Source organism: Ursus arctos, unplaced genomic scaffold (genome assembly GCF_023065955.2).
Source record: "Ursus arctos isolate Adak ecotype North America unplaced genomic scaffold, UrsArc2.0 scaffold_23, whole genome shotgun sequence".
Classification (NCBI taxonomy): domain Eukaryota; kingdom Metazoa; phylum Chordata; class Mammalia; order Carnivora; family Ursidae; genus Ursus; species Ursus arctos.
Genome location: NW_026622908.1, coordinates 37256282 through 37280155, shown reverse-complemented (window position 1 = coordinate 37280155; position 23874 = coordinate 37256282). Strand labels below are relative to the sequence as shown.

At 41.2% G+C, this 23874-nt stretch overlaps 2 protein-coding genes and 1 non-coding gene across 4 annotated transcripts in view; 2 read left to right on the top strand and 1 right to left on the bottom strand.

Moving 5' to 3' along the window:
• Nucleotides 1-23874, bottom strand: part of LOC113248896 (olfactory receptor 10V1-like) — a 62286-nt gene that overhangs the window by 10526 nt on the left and 27886 nt on the right. The window contains exons 5-9 of one of the 2 annotated variants that reach the window (XM_057317615.1): nucleotides 18749-22750; nucleotides 5656-5714; nucleotides 4757-4816; nucleotides 4036-4173; nucleotides 487-660 (exon numbers count right to left, since the gene is read on the bottom strand). The gene's annotated coding sequence lies outside the window, so the exon portion shown is untranslated. The remainder of the gene's footprint in view (nucleotides 1-486; nucleotides 661-4035; nucleotides 4174-4756; nucleotides 4817-5655; nucleotides 5715-18748; nucleotides 22751-23874) is intronic. The other variant, XM_057317614.1, reaches the window with a different exon arrangement.
• On the top strand, nucleotides 15763-16689 carry LOC113248894 (olfactory receptor 10V1). The gene has a single exon (XM_026490501.3). It carries the CDS (start codon nucleotides 15763-15765, stop codon nucleotides 16687-16689), a length of 927 nt encoding a protein of 308 aa, XP_026346286.2.
• On the top strand, nucleotides 21017-21119 carry LOC113248900 (U6 spliceosomal RNA). Its single transcript, XR_003313650.2, has one exon. It is a non-coding gene; the product is annotated as a U6 spliceosomal RNA (small nuclear RNA).

Sequence of the window (23874 nt, the reverse complement as noted above, 5' to 3'; positions counted from 1 at the left end):
GGATCGAGCCCTGCATCAGGCTCCCTGATCAGCAGGGAGTCTGCTTCTCCCTCTCCCTTTGCTGCTCCCCCTGCTTGTGCTTTCTCTCTCTCTCAAATAAATAAATAATAAATAATAATACATGTTTATACAAAGAGCATATGATTCTCATGTCGAGCCAAGAAGACAGGCAACACAGGTGTTGCCTTTCACTGATAGAAATGTGGACCTGGAAGCCCAGACGAGTTAAATAGCTCACACAGCTATCCTCCCCTGTCAGGATTTTGTGATCGCATTTTTTCCTTCAACATTCAACAATCCAGTTTGTTTTGTTTTGTTTACCAAACGTGAACTCTACTTTCATTTTGCCTTCTTGCATATGCTCACCTGCATTTTTGTGGTGTCTATCCTGGATAGCCACCCAGGCACCCCGAGATCCATCTGTCTCAAACACTTTTTAAATCATATTACTCCACATTCACTCTAAACTTAAAAAAGCAAAAGAACCTCAATTTTGGGACACCTGGGTGGCCCAGTCGGTTGAGCGTCTGCCTTCAGCTCAGGTCATGATCTCGGGGTCACGTCCGGCTCTCAGCTCAGCAGGGAGTCCGCTTCTCCCTCTCCCACTCCCCCTGCTTGTGCTCGTTCTCTCTCTCTCTCCGACAAATCACTAGACAAATCCTAAAAAAAGAAACAAAAACAGAAACCCTCAATTTTGTCAATTATATCTCAAAAGCTGAAGGCAAAAAAGCAAAGGAATGCCTTATTCCTGTAGTATCACACACAATTATTACAGGCTGAGTCACAAAATATTTTTATAAGCAAAATTAGTATGACTCACGGGGCGAGGTGGAAGTTCAGGAAATCACTCCATGAACGTGCCCCACTGCCCCATCTCACCACTCACGTCTTTATTCCAAGTCCCTAGGTCCTCAGGCACGGGACCCTTAAATTGCATTGAGTTTGGTAGGCTTGCAGGTGCATGCGAGTATTTTCCGGCATTTACGGAATTTTCGATTACGTTTGAATGGCCAAAGCTACAGAGCACTTCTTGCGTTGATCTTCTTGGGGGATACCTAGGCCAGGCCGGGCCAGAAACACTGCTCTGCTAAATTACATGGGTGGGACAAAAATGGCAAATTATTTTTGTTGTTTAACATGTGAGCCAAGTTTTAATATTATGTCTTCCTTGGGTTTGGGTCTTAAGGACGATGCTCAGTGCCGTCAACGTTGTGGAGAAATGAGCACTGCCAAGCTCGCTGGTGGAGGGGTGAAAGGTCTGACGCTTTGGGAAATAATTTTCAAATGCTTGTATTTTGTCAAATACAGACAATTTGCCAAGTGGGTAATGCATACATGAGCATTCATCATACTGTCCTCTGAATTCGTGTAGGTTTGAAATTTTCCAAATAAAAAAAATGCGTATTTGGATTTAAGGTGCGTTATTCTACTTCAGGACTCTAAAGTCAGAAATTAATCTAAAATATAACAACCATAACAACAACAAAAAGCACAGCATAATTTTCATAGAAAATCATGAAACAACCTAATACAGAATGCTAGATTCAGTTGATGAAACACTACGCAATTGTTTAAAATTACATTTATAAAGACGATGTCATACCGTGAAAATATTTATGATATAATACTACACAGAAAATGAAATTTAAGAAGTTACCATCTCTGCACCACAAAAAAAATCCAGGCTTGAGTGATGCACCTGACGGATACTTTTCCTGTTCTGTATTCTCCAAAATCCCATAATAAACATCAAAACTCTTATAATTTTAATTATAAGCTTATAACACGATAAAAAGACAAGCAGTGTTGTCCTCAAACGGCAGAGGACAATATTTTGCAAATGTTTAGAGCAAGTAAACAATTTATACAGAATCTTTCCTTAAGAAAAGTATTTGTCTCATCACAATTGACGACCACATTTTCCGCAAGAAAAGTGTCATTGCACCAGTGCTCTCATCCTTACTCCAGGTCACTTGCAGTCAATCACCCCCAGAATGGAAGTGAAGGAAGTTTGTTTTCCCTGACAGCCTGCTTTCCTTAAATGCTGACACAGAGCAGCCCCAGCACCTCAACTATTCCGGGGAAACAGCCCCACCGAAGGAAGGCACCGTGGGGCACCACAGACCGCCTGGGAAGTGCTGAGGCGGAAACTTGAAACTGGCTGTTCACACTTGGTGCACAGATGACCCCCCCCCCGCACTCTACATTGTTCATTCTTGAGTTATCTGTGCACATGTCCGTCCCCCCGGCCACATAACATGCAGCGTCTATAATTCATCTGTACGCACACACTCACACACAGCTTGCCAATGACAGGTGCAACTCAACTCTTTAAAAAATAATTAAGCCAGCCCGACAAAAGCCAGATATTCTGAATCACAGCAGGGAAAACTGGAAAAAGGAATAAGATTAAAATAGTAGCCAACATGTATGGGGTGCCTGCTGATGTCTCCCGCACTACAAATAATAATAACTGGGGCACCTGGGTGGCTCAGTCGTTAAACGTCTGCCTTCGGCTCAGGGCGTGATCCCAGGGTCCTGGGATCAAGCCCCACATTGGGCTGCCTGTTCTGCTGGGAACCTGCTTCTTACTCTCCCACTCCCCCTGCTTGTGTTCCCTCTCTTGCTGGCTGTCTCTCTCTCTCTGTCAAATAAATAAAATCTTTAAAAATAATAATAATAATAATAATAATAATAATAATAACAACAACAACTGGGGCACCTGGGTGGCTCAGTTGGTTAAGCGTCTGCCTTCGGCTCAGGTCATGATCTCAGGGTCCTGGGATTGAGCCCCGTGTTGGACTCCAGGCTCAGCTGAGAGTCTTTTTCTCCCTCCGCCTCTGCCCCTGTCCCTGCTCGCGCGCGCTCTCTCTCTCAAATAAATAAATAAAATCTTTAGAAAAAAAAACAAAAACCAAAACAAAACAAAAAACAAATAATAATAGCTAACCTTTATTGGATGTCGGGTACTATTCTAAGCACTTTCCGCCAATTTATTCATTTACTTCTCATATTAAACTTATGAGGTAGGTGCTATTATTTCTTCTTTTTTTTCAGGTAGGTGCTATTATTGACCTTATTTGACAGATGAGGAGTTCAAAGCACAGATTCCAACCCCAGCCAAAAGGCTGAAGACTGCATACGCTTAACCACTGCTCCGCGTGACTTGTCATGAGTACGTCCCCACATTGTCACCTTTGCGTGGTGAAGCTTTATACATGGGGACGTGTGGCAGAACAAGGATCGGTTGTATTCCATCTCTAGGAGACAGTACATCATCTGTTAGTTGGGAATCTTAAACAAAAAAACTTCAGGTACTTAATATTCCCACTGCTGGGAATTAATTCTGAAGAAGCAAGTCAAAGGAATAAGAAAGTATTCATATAAGGCTGTTTCTAGCAGTACTGTTCCTGGATCTAAAAGAAAGAAGCAAATCGCACAACCCACAAGGAACTGAAATGCCCAACGGTTAAAGAGTAATGAAATGATCTGGTGTGCGAATTCAGTGGATTAGAAGGCCTTTGCTGAGAAAAGAGTAGAGAAGACAGTGTTGAAAAAACGGGAAGTGCATAGAGAGGGCTGTCAGTTTAAGTGTCAACAAACAAGGTCAAGTACCCCACCCACCACAGTCACAGGGCTGGGAAACTTTATAACTGGACCAAAGCCTGAGAGGCCATAGACAGTTATAAATGTATTGTTCACAGAAATGAGTGTGTTTGCATGTTTTTTTGCAAATCTTTTGTACATTTGTCTAATCACTTAAATTTTTAAAGTATTTTTTTAAAGATTTTATTTATTTATTTGAGAGAGAGAGAGCATGAGCTGGGGGAGGGACAGAGGGAGAGGGAGAAGCAGACTCCCCTGATGAACAGGGAGCCTGACGAGGGGGCTCGATTCCAGGACTCCATGATCATGACCCGACCCAAAGGCAGACCATTAAGTGCCTGAGCCACCAAGCACCCCTAAAGTATTTTTTAAATAAAAATAAGGGAAACCATCATCAGGGGCTTTTTCTAACCAAATGCCAAAACCTACCTCAGGCTGGTTGAAAATCCCTGGGAAGGTAAGTTTGCAGAAGGCTTTTAAAGCATTTCTTTCCTTCAGAGCTTGGAAACAGTCCATATCATTTGGGGTCCAGGGAGGCTGAGCTGCCAGAGTCTCCGGAAACTTCTCCTGAGGGACGCCAGAGCCTGAGGTTAACCACGTCCTGTCTTCCCTTCACAAGAACCCTCACAGACCCATGTGTCTGAAGCTTACTTACTGAGCACCTACTCTGTTCCCCGACACTGATGTAGAAAGTGGAGATAGAGCAGAAACAGGAGAGAAAAAGCCCTGGACCTGATGAAGCTTACGTCCCCGCAAGAAAGAACAGACAGAAAATAAGAAAAAAATAATCATATAATTTTAGATAATGATAAGTGCATATGGAAGATAAAGCAGAGTGGTGGGGTGGGGGCGGGCAACTTCAGCTATAGGAGTGGAGGAAGACCCCTCTGGGAAAGTGACTTGAAGGGAGTCCTGAAAGTGTAACCGAGAAGAACAGGTGCACAATGACTACGTTCTACGTTCTAGAAATCCGCTGTACAACATCATGTCTATACTTAACAATACTGTATTGTACACTAAATAGATAAAGGGGATTTGAGGTACAAACCTCCTATTATAAAATCAATAAGTCACAGGGATTAAAGTACAGCCTAAGGATTGTCGTCAGTAATACTGTCACAACTTCGTATGGTGACAGATGGTAACTAACCTTGTGGTGAGCATTTCGTAATGTGTATAATTGTCCAATCACTATGTGGCATGCCTGAAACTAATAAAATATAAAAAGTCAACTTCAATTGAAAATTTTCAAAATCAAAACTGATGAACATAGGGGAAGGGAAAGAAAAATAAAATAAGATAAAAACAGAGAGGGAGAGAAGCCATAAGAGACTCTTAACCATAGGGAACAAACTGAGGGTTCCTGGTGGGGAGGTGGATGGCAGGATGGGGTAACTGGGTGATGGGTATTAAGGAGGACACTTGATGTAATGAAAGCTGGATGTTATATACAGCTGATGAACCACTAAATTTATACCCCTGAAACTAATAATACAGTATATGTTAATTAACTTGAATTTAAATAAAAAAATTTTTTAAATAATAAAATAAAATCACAAAAAAATTTAAAGGGTAGATTTCATGTTAAGTATTCTTATCACAATAAGAAGTAAAATAAAATAATTTTTATGAGGTTGCTGGAATGTGTAAAAATAAACAGACGGGAAAGAGTATTCGGGGAGAAGCATTAGCACATGCAAGGGTCCTGAGGCAGCGATAATTTGTCTGGTTTAGTGAACCACAGAAACAGTGATGTGGTTGGATGGATGCAAAGGAGTCAGCAATGGGGAAAAAGGAAAGAGGTAGCCAGAGGAAGGTAGCCACAAATCATGCGGAGACTTGAGGGCGACAGTTAGAAGTCTGGATTCCATCGTAAGTGTTATGGGAAATCACTAGAGGTTTTAAGGAGAGGGATATGCTGGCCTTTGTGTTGTAACAAGGTCACTCAACTATGATTCAGAGAACATACTAGAAGGAAAGAGGAGGCAGGGAGATGGTCAGGTGGTTCAGATGCCGTGAGAGGACTGGTAGCCCCAGAATCGAACTCACCCAGCTCCTTCTACCCCTCCTTCTTCTCTCCCTCAAAGATCAGTTATACGGAGATCTGGCTAGATGTGAGAAAAAAATACATGGTTCTCCTCTACAACAGGTTACTTTATCCGACTGGCTTTATACAAAATAAGTAGTTTCGATATTTCCGATTGCCCTCTCCATTTCCATGGTTGACCTATAAAAGATACTAATAGATCTGACAGTTGTTGGATACTTACTATGGGCACATTTTCTGCTAAGTGTGTCATGTGCACTATTACCCATGATTACCTCCGTTTTACAGACGGCGAAACTGGGGCTTTCAGAGTAAATAATTTGACCAAATTTAGGTATCTTTAAAAGACAGAAAGCTAGGAAAAAACCCAACGTGAAGGACTTCGAAGCTACACTCTAGACTACACATTTGCAATGAATACACTGGTGGTCCAAGTACGATACAGCGATCAGCAGAATCAGTGTCAGCTGGGAGCTTGGTACCAGTGCAGACTCCCAGGCCCCACCCCAGACCACTTAACGTGTAGAAGTTTTAAGTTAAAATTCCTTACATTCTCTAGGTGTAAAATCATATCATCTGAGACCAATTATTTTATTTTCTTGTCTGCATTATTTAGAACCTCCAAAAAGTGTTGATTAATCATGGCGATGACGGGTGTCCTGTCTAGCACCTGATATTTTGTGAACGTGGTTTAATTACTCCACCGTTTTAATGATGCCTGCTGTGAGATTTTAATATAGCCTTTTTCGCATGAAGTATCAGGCTCTACAGAAGGAGTCAGCAAGTTTGCTCTGTAAGTCCCAGACAGTATAGGTTTTAAGCTTGGTGCACGTACAGCCTCCGTCACAACTGCTCGATTTTGCTGCAGGCATAGACAACAGGGGAATGAATAAGCATGGCTGCATGCCAATAAAACACTATTTATGAAAAACAAACAGCCCACAGATGTAACATGTAGCCCATAGTGTGCGGATTCCTGCTTTAGGGACAGCGTAGTTTGAATTTTGATGCTATCGCTCGCTAGCTACATCCCCTTGGGTAAGTTACTAGACATCTTGGTCCTCAGTTTCCTTATCTGAAAAATGAGGTTAACAGTAGCCCCTCCTAGGGGCGCCTGGGTGGCACAGCGGTTAAGCATCTGCCTTCGGCTCCGGGGGTGATCCCGGCGTTATGGGATCGAGCCCCACATCAGGCTCCTCCGCTATGAGCCTGCTTCTTCCTTTCCCACTCCCCCTGCTTGTGTTGCCTCTCTCGCTGGCTGTCTCTATCTCTGTCGAATAAATAAATAAAATCTTTAAAAAAAAAAAAACAGTAGCCCCTCCTTCATAATGTAATTATGCAGACTAAGGGATCCATGCGACGTACTTAGAAAAATTGCCTACGTCAGAAACAGCATTCAACAATAGAGGCAAAAGAGCAGAAACCTTTCCTGATTTATTCCCCATTGTACTCCCGGTTCCTGGCACACAGTAAGCACCCAATAAATATTCACAGAATAACTAAGAGCTAACTATAATATATTTAAATAGTTTATTTCTATTCTTATTTTATTCAGAGCTTTTCTAAAGAATCAGTTGAAGTCCATCAGATAACTTTTCAGCAGCTCTGAGCATAAATGTAGTATTTGCCTCTTCTCTTCAACATAACACGGGAAGTCCTAGCCAAAGTAATCAGGCAAGAAAAAGAAGGAAATGCTGCCGTTTGCGACAACATGAATGAACCTGGAGATTTTGCTAAGGGAAATAAGCCAAAGAAACACAAGTACGGAATCATATCCCTTATATGTGGACTCTAAAGAAAGTTGAACTCCTAGAAACACAAAGTAGAAGGTGGTTACCAAGGGTTGGGGAGTGGGGGTATCGGGGATACGTTGGCCAAAGGGTACAAGTTTCCAGTTATAAGATGAATAGCTTCTAGATACCTACTATACAACATAGTGACTACAGTTAATAATGTACTGTATCCTTGAAATTTTCTAAGTGAAGAGATATTAAGTATTCTCACCACATACACAAAAAGTAACTATATGAGGTGATGAATATATTATTTAGCTTGATTGTGGTAATCATTTCACAATGTATATATAGATTAAAAATCACATTATATATCTCAAATATATATAATTTTTATTTGTCAATTTTAGCTGGAACATGAAATATTGGGGATGAATATCTGGAAGTCAGGATAAATAAAATCAGTAGCTCTCAACATTCTCTGCACCACACAACTTTATGTGTTTTCTCTATGAACCCCATAGTCAAAATCTTAAAGCTAAGAAAAGGTCAGGTGACATGATAAATACTGCACATGCAATATCCCATTCAACCTCCACAACTACTCTATGAGAGAGGAGCTGCACTGTCATCCCCACTTTGCAGGTAAGGCAAGTAAGGCTTAGAAAATTTAATTAACTTACCCAAAGGCACACTCAGCCAGGGTCCAAGCCAAGGTTTAAATCCAAGTCTGTGTGAATTCAGACCCACTCTTTTAGCCACGCTTTTTTTTTTAAAGATTTTATTTATTTATTTGTGAGAGAGAGAGCACAAGCAGGGAAGAGAGGGAGAAGCAGGTTCCCCACTGAGCAGGGAGCCCGATGTGGGGCTCCATCCCAGGACCCTGGGATCATGACCTGAGCCGAAGGCAGACACTTAACCGACTGAGCCACACAGGTGTCCCTCTTTTAGCCATTCTTATATATATTGCCTCCAAACCCCATGTTTTGAAAATTACTACCTACCTAACTCTTTTTTTTTAAATAGGTTCCATGCCTAGCATAGAGCCCAACGTGGGGATCAAACTCATGACTATGAGATCAAGATCTGAGTCAAGATCAAGAGTTGGACACTTGGGGTGCCTGGGTGGCACAGCGGTTAAGCGTCTGCCTTCGGCTCAGGGCGTGATCCCGGCGTTATGGGATCGAGCCCCACATCAGGCTCCTCCGCTATGAGCCTGCTTTTTCCTCTCCCACTCCCCCTGCTTGTGTTCCCTCTCTCGCTGGCTGTCTCTATCTCTGTCAAATAAATAAATAAAATCTTAAAAAAAAAAAAAAAAGAGTTGGACACTTAATGGACTGAGCCACCCAGGTGCCCCCCCCAACTCTATCTTTTAAATAAATAAAAACATAAGTAATAATAACAATAATAATATAAAATCATCCCAGGAAAATGTATGACATATGTTAGGGTTTTTGAAATATTAAAATTACCTTGGAAACTCCATTAATAATCTCGAAGGGACTTTGAGATATGGGGATGGGAGATGGTAACTGTTAGATGACCTCTTAAATCCCTTTTCATTCCATAATTTCATGAATGACCTTTTTAAAAAGAAAAAAGCTCTAGATGGTCCCTAATTTCTCCAGGGAACACTGAAACAAAACCATGTCTTTGGATGAAATTGATTGAAGCATCAGCGTTCATTAATCTCAACAAATATTACCGTCAGGATTTGAATGGATCATACAAAATACCCAAGTTGGTGGTGAGTGAAGAGTTTGGTGTTGAGTATATGAAATAGAAGATACTTAACAGTGATCCAACAGAAATGTCAAATAGACGTGAATATACCAGTCTGAAGTTCAGGGACAAGATTTGCTGGAAATAACACATTTGAGAATTATCAGCCTGTTGCTTGTATTTAAAGCCAAACAACTAAATTGAATCATTCGCAAAAAAAGTAAAAAGAAAAGAGGATCTAGGACTGCGAGCCAGCTGGAGTGGAAATTAGGAAAAGAGAAGAAGCCAGCAAAGTAGACGAAGAAGGAATATCAGAAATATAAAGTAAAATTAGGAGGAATTAATTTTCCATAAGTAAAGAGAGCAGGGGATATTGCAGAATACATCCTACCCCCTGAAAGAAAGAAAGAAAGAAAGAAAGAAAGAAAGAAAGAAAGAAAGAAAGAGAAAGAAAGAAAGAAAGAAAGAAAGAAAGAAAGAAAGAAAGAAAGAAAGAAAGAATAATGCTGCATGTAGAAATTAACGTTTTAAAAACATGATTTCAAGGTAAATCAAGTGAAAATAATTTTTCTTACCCTCAACTGACCTCATCACTGAACTTATCAACAAGTTACTGATAATCCCCAGGGAAGATGTACCAGTGGAATAATCCTGATGCAATTTTAATTCTTAAGGAACACTGTATTTAATCTTGTTGCTTTATGCTTCCCAGGCAGACCCCACTCATCTCAGGGGACCAAGAATGTCCCTTTAGCCAGATTAGTTATGAATGTCCTTACCCGATGATAATTTTGAGTCTGAATGTCAGGGGAACTTCAAAGGTAGGTTTTAGGCTACAGGGATGTAGTGAGTAAAGCCCAGAGGTTACCTTACACGAAGAAGAAAAAGGCAGGACGGAACATGACTTTAATCTAAGAGTTGATTAGATAGGAATCAGGTTGAGTTTCAGAAGTGTTTAACATAATGCCCTGAATCAATGAGATATGTGAATCTAGAAGTGGTCTGCATACCCGCCCAGGGGTGGTCTGCATACCTGCCCAGGGATACTCTGAGGACAGAAGGACCTAGGGGCAGACTCTGGGGTCCTCAGTGTTTAGCAAAGGATCCAAGTAAATCTGCAATGGCTTGCATTCCACACGAGCCCGTATAAGGTAAGAATCTCCTCCCAGACTCCAGATTTGAGAAGATTAGGAAAATCCCTAGCTTGTAACTAGGCCAAGCCTTGTGGTAGGCACTGGTCAGGGAAGAGAAACTAAGGATGGAACTTTTCACAGAAAGAGTCAAAGTCCAATTCCTGCTCAGAACCAATGTTTTATACCAGACGGTTTAAAGGGGACTCAAGAATGCATACTGTCAAATTCACGCTCTTCAGACTGATGAATGGCAAGGAGGAGGCTCTGTCTGAAATGGTCAAGGAATCATACTCTAGATCAGTTTAAGAGTCCAATGCTAACGAGCACTGAAACAAAAAGATGCCAGTACTTTTAAGGCTTTCTCCAGTTTAAAAATATCCATCATTCCAAACTTCAAACTCATAGAAGCTGAAGAATTAGGAAACATCTACTTCTATTATGAAAGGAATGACTAGAAGTTTCCTTCACATCAAGAATCCCCTTGATGCATATAAAAATAATTCTAATTATATGCAATTTTTCAAAAAACATTATTCTAAAAAGAGAGATATGCCTGTGTACGAGTGCCCAATAAATATTGCCCACTGGTATGAAGTAGAAGAATAACTTTTTGTCAAATGCCTGAATATTTCATTTGAAATATTCAAAATATGTTTGTAAAAGTATTATGTTTAACCATGTGAAATTGCCTATATGCTACCATTATCGACTTTCAGAAACAAATTCCATATGATTCAACATGTTAGCAATAAAGCGATAGATACCACATTGGAGCTCCTTCCTGCCAGATGCTGCTGCCGGAAAGTTCTCACAGAAGTCTCTTCCAGAAAGTAAGGAACACTCTTCAGACACCTAATCTCTTCAGATGTATAGATGCATACAAAATTTAAATTTCATTTTATGAATGATATTTATGAATTCATAATTCATATATGAAATTCATATATACTCAAACATATAGAAAATGTTATTCAAGAATGTTTTGTAAGGACAAATATATCTTTTGTTTGGATACATCTGATGTCGGAACATTTTCTTTGAATAGGTATGAATAGACCTTACAGCTGGCATGAGTATCTCCAAAAGCCACAGACACCTGTGTTCCAAACGGGGCTTTTGCCCTGTGTATGGTGGTTAACGTTGTTCTTCCTTCTCTGTTCTTCCCACAATCAACACTCCCAAGTTAAGATTTTATCTTCCTATTCAGGTGAGTCCAGCTTTGTGCTAATAGATATGCCATGTACATCAATTAGGCCAAGTATACCTAAAGTCAACACATTGTATATAAACTCTCAACTAATTTATGAGATAGTGGCCATTCTTCATTCTGTTTACAGAGGGACTCTGTAATATAAGGTGACATAGAAAACTAAAAGTGGAACTGGATGTGACATAAAATCTTTCCCAGAAAATATTAGATAGACCTGCCAGGCATTCTACCCACTCAGCAATTTAAATCTGTTTCGGTCTCAAGTTAATGGAAGGAATCAATGAATCAATATATTTTATTGAGCAGTTAATATGTGCCAGGCATTCCAGTAGGTTCTCGTATGGACATCGTTTCATTTTCACCTCACAGCAGCCTTGTAAAGAAGTGAGGTGTTATTCTGAACAAATGGGATCTTAGCGAGGGCAACGGACTTAACAAGATGACAAAACTAGTAAGTAGCAAAGCTGGAATTTGAGTACACATCGTTTATTCCAACATAGCCTACTTTCTACCATCTTTCTTGGAAGCATCATCTCCCCCAACTTATATGCTTCTTTTATATATGCATTGTCCTAAGATTGTTTGGTTGTATAACGAAACTTAGTTAAAAGACCACGTTTTAACCACCTTTTCTCCCCTTGTTATAAATGTTGTCTACAATTTAAATTGAGTGAAACTGACAAGGGAGAATGCAAGTGTTTTAAACAGAACAAGAAGAAGGGAAAATCTGGCCAACAGCCTTGTCCCTGTGACTCCACAGAGGAGATGGCATCTCAATCATCTTTGCATCCCCTCAAGTACCTTGTATATTTAAATGATAAATTAAAAAAGGACCCACCCGTGCAACCTTGGGCAAGTCAGGCAATCTCTTTGGAAGCGATGGACGTGATAACCTGGCAGAGTTCTGATTTTGTGGGCATCTGTGGCCTTCTGTGGCCACTAGTCAACTTGGACAGGAATTACATGAAGGACAAAGAACTCATGGAGCCATGTTCTTCATTGCATGATGGTGAACAGTCTCAGGAGATGATAAACCATGTTCCCAAAGACTAGCTATCCCATGGGCGTTTTCTCTGAGCCATACTTATCTTAGAAAATGTTGACTACTTCTTTAGTTGTTTTCTTTGGAATAGTAAGGGAGGAACTGTTCCAAATCAGGATTGTACGTTTGGGAAGTTCGGAAAATTATTTTTCATTGGGTAATAGCCAATTCGTGGTCTAAATCAGTACATCTAAAACTTTTCTACTTAAGTACTAATTAATCAGTAGGAGAGACAATTTATATTAAGGACTTGGTGAACAACCCCAAGAAAGAAATCTCTTGGAAATACTCTGTTTTTATCCCCCAAAATTCATGCAGAACTTCCTCTACGTATACATCTCCACTTTTTTTTATACGAAATAATTTTCAAAAAAATCTTCAAGTTAAAATTGGCCTTTTAAGAAAGCTGCACCATGTTGATCCTGCGACTTGATTTTGTCCTGGACACAGTTTTGTACCCTGTAGACTCTAGAATATACACATTCTGGTTTAGAACGCATGCCCAGATCTAAACAATCACCACCGTCACTCCAGATTTATATAAAGAACTGTCAGCAGAGCATTCAGTCACTGGTTTGCACAGTCCCCGACATTTGCTTCCATATTTTGGCATCATATAGAAGGAATATCTGAAAGTTCCAGACCATCTTTGAAACATGTCTAGTTGGTTTCTTCTTTGCAATAATGAAAGCACTTCATATAACCTAAAGTTGATATAGCTTCCAAATAGAACCTAACATATCTTCATCTTGTTGCAATGAAGAGATTGCAATGAGTGGGGAAATTTTCCATGAAGAAATGAAGAGAAGAGCTAATAGTACGCTGGATAATGTGGTACTCCAATTTCTTATTCAGAACCCTGGATTTCATAGTACTTCTCTACATTTGATTTCCTCTTCCCTTTTCTAGACCTTGTAATAAAATGAAGCCAATGCAGCCTATGCATTGCATTTAGACACAAGAGCTTTGAGGAGATCAGGTGGACTTATGCCCAAGAGGTTGAGTGGACTTCTGTGCCCAAGGAGGTGGTAACTGAGAAAAAAAATTAACAGATGGTACCATTGGGACTTTTCATCTCTAGCTGTCCTTATGAAATGACTTATTCATTTGTATCACCTGCATAGGTTTGGTTCAACCCAAAACTCTTGTGTTCGTTTTGGGACTAGACTCTTGGCCACCAGAAGGCAGGACGTTAAAATTGTAGGCTCCTATGAAAACTCTTTGAGCATCACTCAGGACCCTAGGTCCTGGGTCGCAAAGGACCTTGTCTTTGTTCCCATGCTCTCTCTCATGTAGGATGAATTAAGCCACTCTCCCTCCATCTTCACCGAAATAGCATAGTTTTTAACCAAACCCTTTCTCCCTGCTACTTATAAAAGAAAGAAGGGGGGGCACCTGGATGGCACAGTCGGTTAAGCATTCGACTCTTGGTTTTGGCTCAGGTGGTGATCTTCGGGTCATGATCTCGGGGTCGTGAGATAGAGCCCCGCATGGGGATCCATGCTCAGTGTGGCGTCTGCTAAGATTCTCTCCCTCTCCCTCTGTCCCTCCCGCTCATGCTCTCGCTCTCTTTCAAATAAATCTTTAAAAAATAAAAGAAACGAGGGAGATTCTGTTGCATTGTTAGGGGCAGCATTTACTAGATAAAACAATAGTCTCGATTGTAATTATGCCTCTCTTAAGTCTGAAAATAATGTAATCTAACATTTTTGGTCTCAGATCTTAGGTGCTCTTTTTACCATAGACCATCTAGAGTTCTACATACAGCTGAAATATCATCAAATAACAAAGCCACTTAGGAAATATTAAATAGTATAGAGAGAGGCAGTATAGTATGAACCTAGATTAAGCATAAGAGTTCTATGGTCAAGTAGACTGTGCTCAAATCCTGGCTCTCCCACTTTCTACCTGTGTGACTTCAAAACATTTCCTAACCTCTTTAAGCCTGTGTCTTCATCTGTAAAATGGTGTGATAATAGCACAGGCTTCCAAAGTAGTTTTGTGGAATAAGTGAACAAATGCACATAAATCATTTTTCACCATGCCTAGCACTTAACATGGAATAAATGACAATTTGTCATAAGAGACCCTGTCCTCAGGGAACCTAGAATATAATTTGGGACAGAACCAATAGACACAGTAGAAGACAGTGTAATAGCATTAAAATCATAACACTGAGCAACACAGAATTTCGGAGAAAGGAGAGAGAGATTTAAACTGGAGTGGTCTGGGAAGACATCATAAAAGAACATGACCTAGAATTTGAAAGCTGGGCAGGGTTTGGATGAGGCAAAAGAGAGAAGATGAGATTTCTAACTGGACAGAGAACAGAAGTATGTGAAACAGGAAGGAGAATGATGGGGAAGAGGCCAATGAATGAGTAGACCATATGGTACACGACAGGAATAACTGGGGCCACAGTGGGATTAGGTTCAAACAGTCAGGTCCAAGAAAGGCTGGAATAAGCAGCAGAGGAGCACGAAGGTTGTCGTGTAAGCAACAGGAAGGCACTAAAGCAGATGGATGATGTGATCATGGAGAGCAGGACAGACGATGAAAGGAAGAGGAAGGAAAACGGGAGAAGAGATAGGAGGCTATCACAAGAACCCAAACGTAAGATAACAATGGATAGGACTGACTGGGGCAGTGGGAAAGGACCAAAGCAATATATATGAGAAATTTTTGTAGGAAAAATGATGAGTATTTAGGAACAAATTGGGTAAAGGAGAGGCAGCGGGTAAGTCAATCACATCTCTCAGTGTTGACTTAAATGGCAGTTTGTGCTGCTTTATCAGTGTAGCAATTCTATAGTTCTCTTTAAGTTATAACATCCATCGAATGAAACTTTCCTGGGACGTTTGTGTTTCAAGTTTCACATAATGAATCAAAACCCTATTTTATCGATTTTGCAACTTTGAACTTTAAATTGACTTTACTCATTAATTCATTTAGCAAATACCCCTTGGAAAGCTTTTTATATTGGGCACTGTGCTAGGCACTGAAATCAAAGCAAAGAGCATCCAAATCCCCACCACTGAGGATTTCTCGGGCTTCGGTACTTGAGGGTAGAGGAGGAAAGGTGAGGGGTGGCAAACGTGTAAATTATAACATTCCCAGATCTGCACTGACATGCAAGTGTGCACATAATCGCTGAGGTACCTCAAAAAGTGCTCTAACGCCGAACAGGGGGGTGCAAATGCATCATACTGTATGGGAGGTGCCTAGAGACGCAGGTCATCTTTCCTTTTTCCAGATCAAATACACTATCCATGGAAGGAATCAATAAAACTGCCAAGATACAGTTCTTCTTTCGTCCATTCTCAGCTGACCCTGAGATCCAGGTGGGGATTTTTGTGGCCTTCCTGGTGATGTACTTGACCAGCCTCAGTGGAAACACCACAGTTGCGGTCCTTGTCCAGACCAACCACTCCCTCCACGTCCCCATGTACTTCTTCCTGGCTAACCTGGCCGTTCTGGAAATCTTCTATACGTCTGCCATTGCCCCACTGGCCTTGGCAAACCTCCTTTCAATGGGCAAAACTCCTGTTTCCATCCCTGGATGTGGGACCCAGATGTTTTTCTTCGTCTTCTTGGGTGGAGCTGATTGTGTCCTGCTTGCGGTCATGGCTTATGACCGGTTCATGGCAATCTGTTACCCTCTAAGATACACCCGCATCATGAGCTGGCCCTTGTGTGTGGAGCTGATGGTAGGGTCCCTGGCGCTGGGGTTCCTGCTGTCGCTGCCACTGACTATTTTAATCTTCCATCTCCCATTCTGCAACAACGAGATCTACCACTTCTACTGCGACATGCCTGCAGTCATGCGCCTGGCCTGTGCAGACACACACGTTCACGAGACTGCCCTGTACCTCATCAGCTTCGTCGTCCTAAGCATCCCCCTCTCATTAATCTCCATCTCCTATGTCTTCATCGTGGCAGCCATTTTACGGATCCGGTCGGCGGAAGGACGCCACCGAGCCTTCTCCACCTGCTCCTCTCACATCTTAGTGGTCCTCCTGCAGTACGGCTGCACCAGCTTCATATACTTGTCCCCCAGTTCCAGCTACTCTCCTAAGATGGGCCGGGTGGTGTCCGTGGTCTACACCTTCATCACTCCCATTCTAAACCCCCTGATCTACAGTATAAGGAACAAGGAACTGAAAGATGCCCTAAGGAGGGCACTGAGGAAATTCTAGGTAGGATGATCCCATGACTTGTCGAAATCGGATGCTTGAGAGTGAACGGGGATGCTGTTAATAACTATGCTGGGACAGCACGAGCCAGGAATGTCCTCAGCAAACTGAGGCATGGCGCACTATTCTAGGATGACTGGAGGAGACGAATGCTACTGTGTAATTGAAATAAAGCTGTATCATGGAGGGCAGCCTGATGCCCTGAGCATGGATGGAGGAGAATCACCCGCTATATACTAGCACTTTATATGGGTTATCTTACTTAGCCCATAGAAAATACCATCGTCTTCATGTTTTAGAAAAGGAAACCAAAATAACTTTAAAAAGATATATCCAGGATGAGAACACAAGTATTTAAAAATCTCAGGGCACCTAAGTGGCTCAGTTATTTGAGCGTCTGACTCTTGATTTTGGCTCAGGTCATGATCTCAGGGTGATGAGACTGAGCCCGCAACATGGAGCCTGCTTAAGATTCTCCCTCTCCCTCTCTCTGTACCTCCCCTCCCTCCCTCTATCTCTCCCTCTCTAAATAAAATAAATAATAAATAAATTTTTAAAAAATCCAAAGACTAAGCTATCTTCAATAATATTGGTCAAGGAGGCCCTGAATGGGGGGGGGGGGGGAGACAGAGAGGAGGATTTGCAGTTGGCCAAAGGAAGGGAGACTTTTTCTTTTTTCTTTTCTCTTTTATTTTCTTTTTTACATGTTTTTGTTTTGTTAACCAAAATGAAAAATTCTGTTCTTAACTCTTAAAGAGCACCCCAGCAATAAAAAGGGTAATAATAATAATGGAGGAAAATGTTATTTAATGTAATAAGTGAAAATATGGGGAAAGAAGTGGGCCTCGTTGAATCTTGACTCCTCACAAATCCCTTCTACAGCATGTCAGTTTTTCAGACTCTTCTTGAGCTTCCAAGGAGAGAGATCATTCACTTGTAAGACACCACATTCCTTGCTGGACAACTCCGGTTGTTAAAGTCCCACACACCTGTTTGAGCTAAAGTCCATCTACAAGCAACTTCTTCCCACTGATCCTATTTTGACCCTCTAGAGCTTTCTTCTCCCTGACAGTTCCCTCAGGTATTGGCGCAGATTTTGTATCTTCTTTAAGTCTTTAGCCCTCTTTTCTCTAGAGCGAATTCTCTAGAGCAAATACTTAGAACATTATTAAGTTTTCTCTTCAGGAGATCATATTTAAATGCTCTCACACCAGTCACCTTCTACATTTTCCTAACTCCATATCGTTCTACAGATTTTCACCCAGAAATAAACACAATGCACTGGGCATATTTTGTTCTGGGGAGCTGTTACTTTTCATGACCTATGGACTACGTTTCTATCAATTCACCTTGATCACTTCAGCCTCTCATAAATTTGGTATCAAATAAAATCTCTGTATCACTTCATTTGACTTTCAATTCTGCCTGGCCACAATTTATTTTACTAACATACATGTAAGACTTTTTTTTTTTTTTTTTAGAGTGAGGGCCCATGCATGAGTGGGGCTGGGCGCAGAAGGGCAGAGGGAGAGGGAGAGAGAGAATCATAAGCAGGCTTCACACCCGGTGCAGAGCCCAACACAGGGCTCAATCTCACGACCCTGAGATCATGACCTGAGCCAAAATCAAGAGTCCGAGACTTAACCAACTGAGCCACCCAGGCGCCCCTGTAGGACTTTTCATTTAACACTGATATATTGGGGTTTTTTTTATTGATTTGGGATAAATGATCCAAACTGCCACAGTTATCTACAGGATTTTATTCATCATAGTTTTGGGGCATGATTAAAATTACAATCACATTTCATTTCCTTTGTCCAAATCATTAACCAATATTCAAACTAGAATACAGCAAGTGCGTATCTATGGTAGTCCTCCAGGAATTGTTGTCCAACTAGCTAGAAATATGCTCAGTTAATACCATCGGTGGTACACTGTCACAATTATGACCTCCCCCAAGTGGATCCATCCCTCTGGGTGTCCCCCTTCCCCCATGGCTATGTGACTTGCTTTGGCCAATGGGACATTAGCAAATATATTGCAAGCAGAGGCTTAAACTTACCCTTCGGTGTCTGTCCCCTCTTGCTGCCTTGTGACTGCCACATGAAGAAGTCAGGGCTAGGATGACACCTAGAAATAGGCCATCAAGAAGGTTCCCTTGACCAACTGCAGCTGAGCTGCCAGATGCTTGCAGTCACATTAGTGACTCCAACAGAACTGCCCAGCCCAACTAGCCTAAAATGCTGACCCACAGAAACGTGGGCAAATAAAATGATTGATACTGTGAGTCATTAAGTTTGAAATGGTATATTTTGCATCAAAAGATAACCAATTCACCATCCAATCTGTAATAAACCATCTTTCCAAGAAGAATATCATGGAAAGCCAATCAAATCTTTTCATATGACCAAGATACACTACAATACTGATATAAATCTAACCATTGAAAAGCCTTATGTTAAAAGGAAAGTATTTTTGGCATGATTGATCTTGGATCACTTTAGACGGGCTCTTCTTAGTAATCACCAGGCTTTTCAAAATGCCTATGAATTATCTAGTCAATCACGCGTTTCCAGAATTTTACTAGGGATTCGCATTGAGATGGCTATCTTACTCTTTTGAAACCCACCGGTAGTTCATAAATTTCTTTTATATCTTCATCTTAATGGGAAAAGAAACAATAGTTGTGAGTGCCCTCGGAAGGGAGAGTATGCCGTTCATCTTTGAATTCCCAGCATCTAGTGCAGTGGCTAGACTTTATTTATTAGACTCTGCTGATTTACTATCAAGAGATAAATTACATCTAGAGAGGGTGTCTTGCTGCTCATAAAAACTGTATGTTCTTAAACAAAGGGATTGTGTTCTACCCTTTGGCTACGATTTGTATCCTTTGCTGCTCCTTTAGCAGTGGTGGTACTCCATAAATATTTGTGGAATTGAACAGGACTCCCTTCAGAGATAATTCTTTTCTGGTTTCCAGATTTTTTTAATGTTACTGATAAATGTACATTCTTATTAAAAACTTTTTTGAAACATGTATGGCTATTACTATTTTTTAATGTTTTATTTGATTCTATATCTATAAGTCTTATGTTCCCTAAGACTTACAGGTAATAAAAAATACAAATGGAAACTATAAAATGTCCGTTTGAAGGAAGTGGGTAGCTATTATTACTGCATATTAAAAGAACATCATAGACTTTGCTATATTTAACCCAATTTTAGCAAGAATATTTTTAAACTGCCATCATTCATAGAAAAATTTTGAGAATTTGTAACTTCCATTTGCTGCAGAGTGGATGCTATTGATGCTATTGCTCTTTACTCCAAAAATAAAGAGCTGAAGGGACAGGCATACTATGCAATCACACCCAGAAGAAAGTCCCAAACAGCCTCTCATGTTTCTTTCATCCTTTTACAGTGTTGTAGTGTTTGGAAGCAGAGGAAAGAGGATAATGAAGAAAAGATGAGGGGTACTGGGTGGGTCAGTCGGTTAAGCATCTGCCTTCGGCTCAGGTCATGATCCCAGGGTCCTGGGATCGAGCCCCTCATCAGGCTCCCTGCTCAGCCTGCTTCTCCATCTACCTCTGCCACTCCCCCTGCTTGTGCTCTCTCTCTCTCTTTCTCTCTCTCAGATAAATAAAATCTTTAAAAAAAAAAAAAAGGTGAGTAGGAAGACACTAGAAAAGCAAATCAGGTGAGGACATGGGGATAGGGCTGACAGAGGAAAGCAGGATGTCTGAGGAACCTGTGGGGGTGTGAAAGATAAGAGGAGTTACGAGTTATGGCAACAGGCAGCAGGGAGTGGGTGGGGCAGCAGAGAATCTACCATGCTTCTCTGGAAGAAGCATCACGGGACGGAGATCCAGGAGACATGGAGACATGGTTTCTAGGAGTGGTAAGCTGGGAAAGTCACTTTCATCCTTCAAGGCTTCGTCCCAGTATCTAGAAAAAAAAGGGGATTAAACTTGTTAATATCTAAGATATCCGAAAGCACTGACTTTGATTCATTAATTCTCTTGTGTTCTATTCACTTCTATCAACGCACAGGCCGTTTCTCCTCATCTTGGACAGGCTTCTGTGGTGCTTTTACCCCATGGTAATAGATTTTTAGCTGCTTCTCAATCAGGAAGTGAAAATGAGACACATGGGCATGACCAAATGGGAGAGCAGGTACCCTTGTCTTCTCCCAAATAGGAGAAAGTCCAAGGGCTGGAGTTCTGTGGGCCTCTGACTTGGGAAACACCCCCCCCCACAAGGCGGTTTCATTCTGAGGCCTTTAAAAGTCAGATGTTGCCATACGACCTTCTCATTATTTGAAAAGCAATGAGTGGTCACTTCACAGCACAGGTACTAAAACTGGAACGATACGGAGATTAGCACGGTGCCTGCACAAGGATGACATGCAAATTCATGAAGGTTTCTGTATTTTTAAAAACAAAAGACTGAACTCATAGACACAGAGAATGTTTTCATTATTGCCAGTGGGGGGGTGGGCAAAAAGGCTGAAGTGGGTTAAAAGGTATAAACTTCTGGTTATGGAATAAAGAAGTCCTGGAGATGTAATGAACCACATGGTGACCGTAGTTAACAATACTGTCTTGCACATTTGATAGTCGCTAAGAGAAGAGATCTTAAAAGTTCTCATCACAAGAAAAAACCTTGTAACTGTGGTGACAGATGTTAACTAGACTTGTTGTGATGATCATTTTATAATATATATACAAATATCAAATCATTATGTCATACACCTGAAACTAATATGTTATATGTCAATTATATCTCAATAAAAAATATGTAAAAAAAATTAAAAGACTTGAGCATGATAGCCTTGGGAACAGCAGGTAACTGGCTATGGGTCTGTGTGTCTGTATGTGTGTTAATTCTAAATTAAAATCTTGAATCTTCTCCATGTGTTTGACTGATGGGGACAACTTTCTGGTCTTTAATTTGTCAGTCCAGTTAGACAGCCCTCCTCCCCAGGGTACGGTACCAGGCCTTTGCCGTTTGAGGTCGGTGTGCAGCTCCAGAGAATCTGGCAACGTGGTGTGCACACAATCTGTTTCATCCACCATCTGGTGAGTCTTCTTATACTTAAGGACCTAAAAACCTACAAACTCCCAGACTCCCTAGCACTTCAAGATGCGTTTAGTTTCCACCAATCAGAAGCGCTCCCTCAAGACATGAATTAAAACTGAGTAACCCATAGAAAGAGGCGCCTGTAGTGTGAGGCATCTGTTTTCTGCTGGAAGTCTAGCAGATGAGGTGTGGTTCCGAAGGCAAAAACCCCGTCAGTGGGGACTCCTTGATTCCCCAGACGCTCTCGGGTGAATGTGGCCATTCCTCTTCCAACCAAGTCTGTGCTATGGAGTCTTCTTAGAGTCCCAGCCTAGGCCTCCTTCTCCATCCTGTCCATGATTTGGAAAGAATCCATTGCACTGAATACCATCATTCCTGCTTAAAATCAGGAGAATAATTGAAACTTAAGTGATACACCACCATTCTTTTCTATTACATCTCTTTTAAAGTAATGTATTTTTTTATTGAGCTTTATCAGCAACACTTTATCTAAATAGTCTTTCCTGACCACCCACCCCACACCCACGCCAGGACAAGTGACCGCACTGTTCCCTGTGTCCCCTCTGTACCTTGTGTATAAGCCCATCACAGCATCTGTGATACCTATAGTGCCCTTAGTTATCTCCCTCACTACCACTGTGACCTGTTACGTTGACGCCTAGAGATCTCAAAAATATTGAATTGATTTATGAATCACTAATTTACAGCCATGCATTCAGGGCCACCTCAGTTTTTGCCTCCACCGTGAAGCGTTGTGTGACTTTTCTTGCCCCTCCCTCCTCCACGATAATATCCCTTTCAAGGGACAGTCTCGCATTGGACCTTACTCACATTTCACGCCCTCGTGTTTTATCTCCCAAGTCAGATGCTGACGTCATTGATGGTAGACACCACACCTAATATGTCTTCATATATCTCATACAACTCACCACAGTAAATAGGGGGCAGTCAAAAAAATCATCTGGAGGACTACAGGTTAAATAACCTAATGGAAGAAATTGAAAACATCAGTCAAAGCACTGAAATACTTCAAAGACTAACAGAGACAATATAAAGTACTGTCCTTCTTAGCTGTCCACCACTGTTCTTCATGAAACATGAAGGATGACACACTATGCCCAGGGTCTACCAGCCAATTATTCTTTTGTGATTTCAGGATTCCCAGCCCCTGTGTCATATCCTTGCTTTCAGTGATCCCAAGAGGTGGGGAGGATCCCAGCTGTGCACAGAGACTTTCTTTACCCGTAGTAGCTAGGTGCTTCTGCTTAGTGACAACATCTCAATAGCGAAAGTCTGAGTCTCCCATGGTATACACCCATGATAATATGTATATCTTTCAGTTGACTCAATTAAGAGATGAAGAGAAGTGAGGAACTTCCCAGCATGAATAGCAAATGCATGTTAGCACCCTTATTTACACACCTTCCAAGAAGAAACTCCAGGCTATCCTTCACAGGATGTTTGGGGAAATTATTCTTTTTATTATAGAAGGAAGGAAGGGAGGGAGGGAGGGAGGAAGGAAGGAAGGAAGGAAGGAAGGAAGGAAGGAAGGAAGGGAGGGAGGGAGGAAGGAAAGAGGGAGGGAAGAGGGAAGGAAGGAAGGAAGGAAGGAAGGAAGGAAGGAAGGAAGGAAGGAAGGAAGGAAAGAACATAAGCCATAGAGAGGGAGGGAGAAATGGAGCCTAGATCAAGGTACTTTCCCTACTACCACTCTTTAGAGAAAGCATGTAGTATGGTTTATTTATAACGTAAAGTAATGAGTTAGTTCTGCTCCAGTTGCAATGATCCTTCAAGTCTTGGCAACAATCACCAATAATTCCTTCCTTCATTCATTCAACAGCTATTTATTGAACATCTACTATGTGTAGCAACCTCCAACATAGTGGGAATGCAACAGACTGAACAGAGATCTTTGCCCTTGCGAAGTGTACAATCTAATGGGAGAGGCAGACAGTAAACAAACAAAAAAAGATCATAATAGACTACAACGGTTGCTATGAAGGCAGTAACCATAGTGACACAATAGGAAGTAACCAAGCGGGGAATATCTACTTTAGGTAAGATTGAGTATATGCACACTACACTCAATTTCCCCCATTGTTAACATGA

What these genes read in the sequence shown, in the direction of transcription:
- LOC113248894 (XM_026490501.3), top strand. Translation starts at nt 15,763, where the DNA reads ATGGAAGGAATCAATAAAACTGCCAAGATACAGTTCTTCTTTCGTCCA.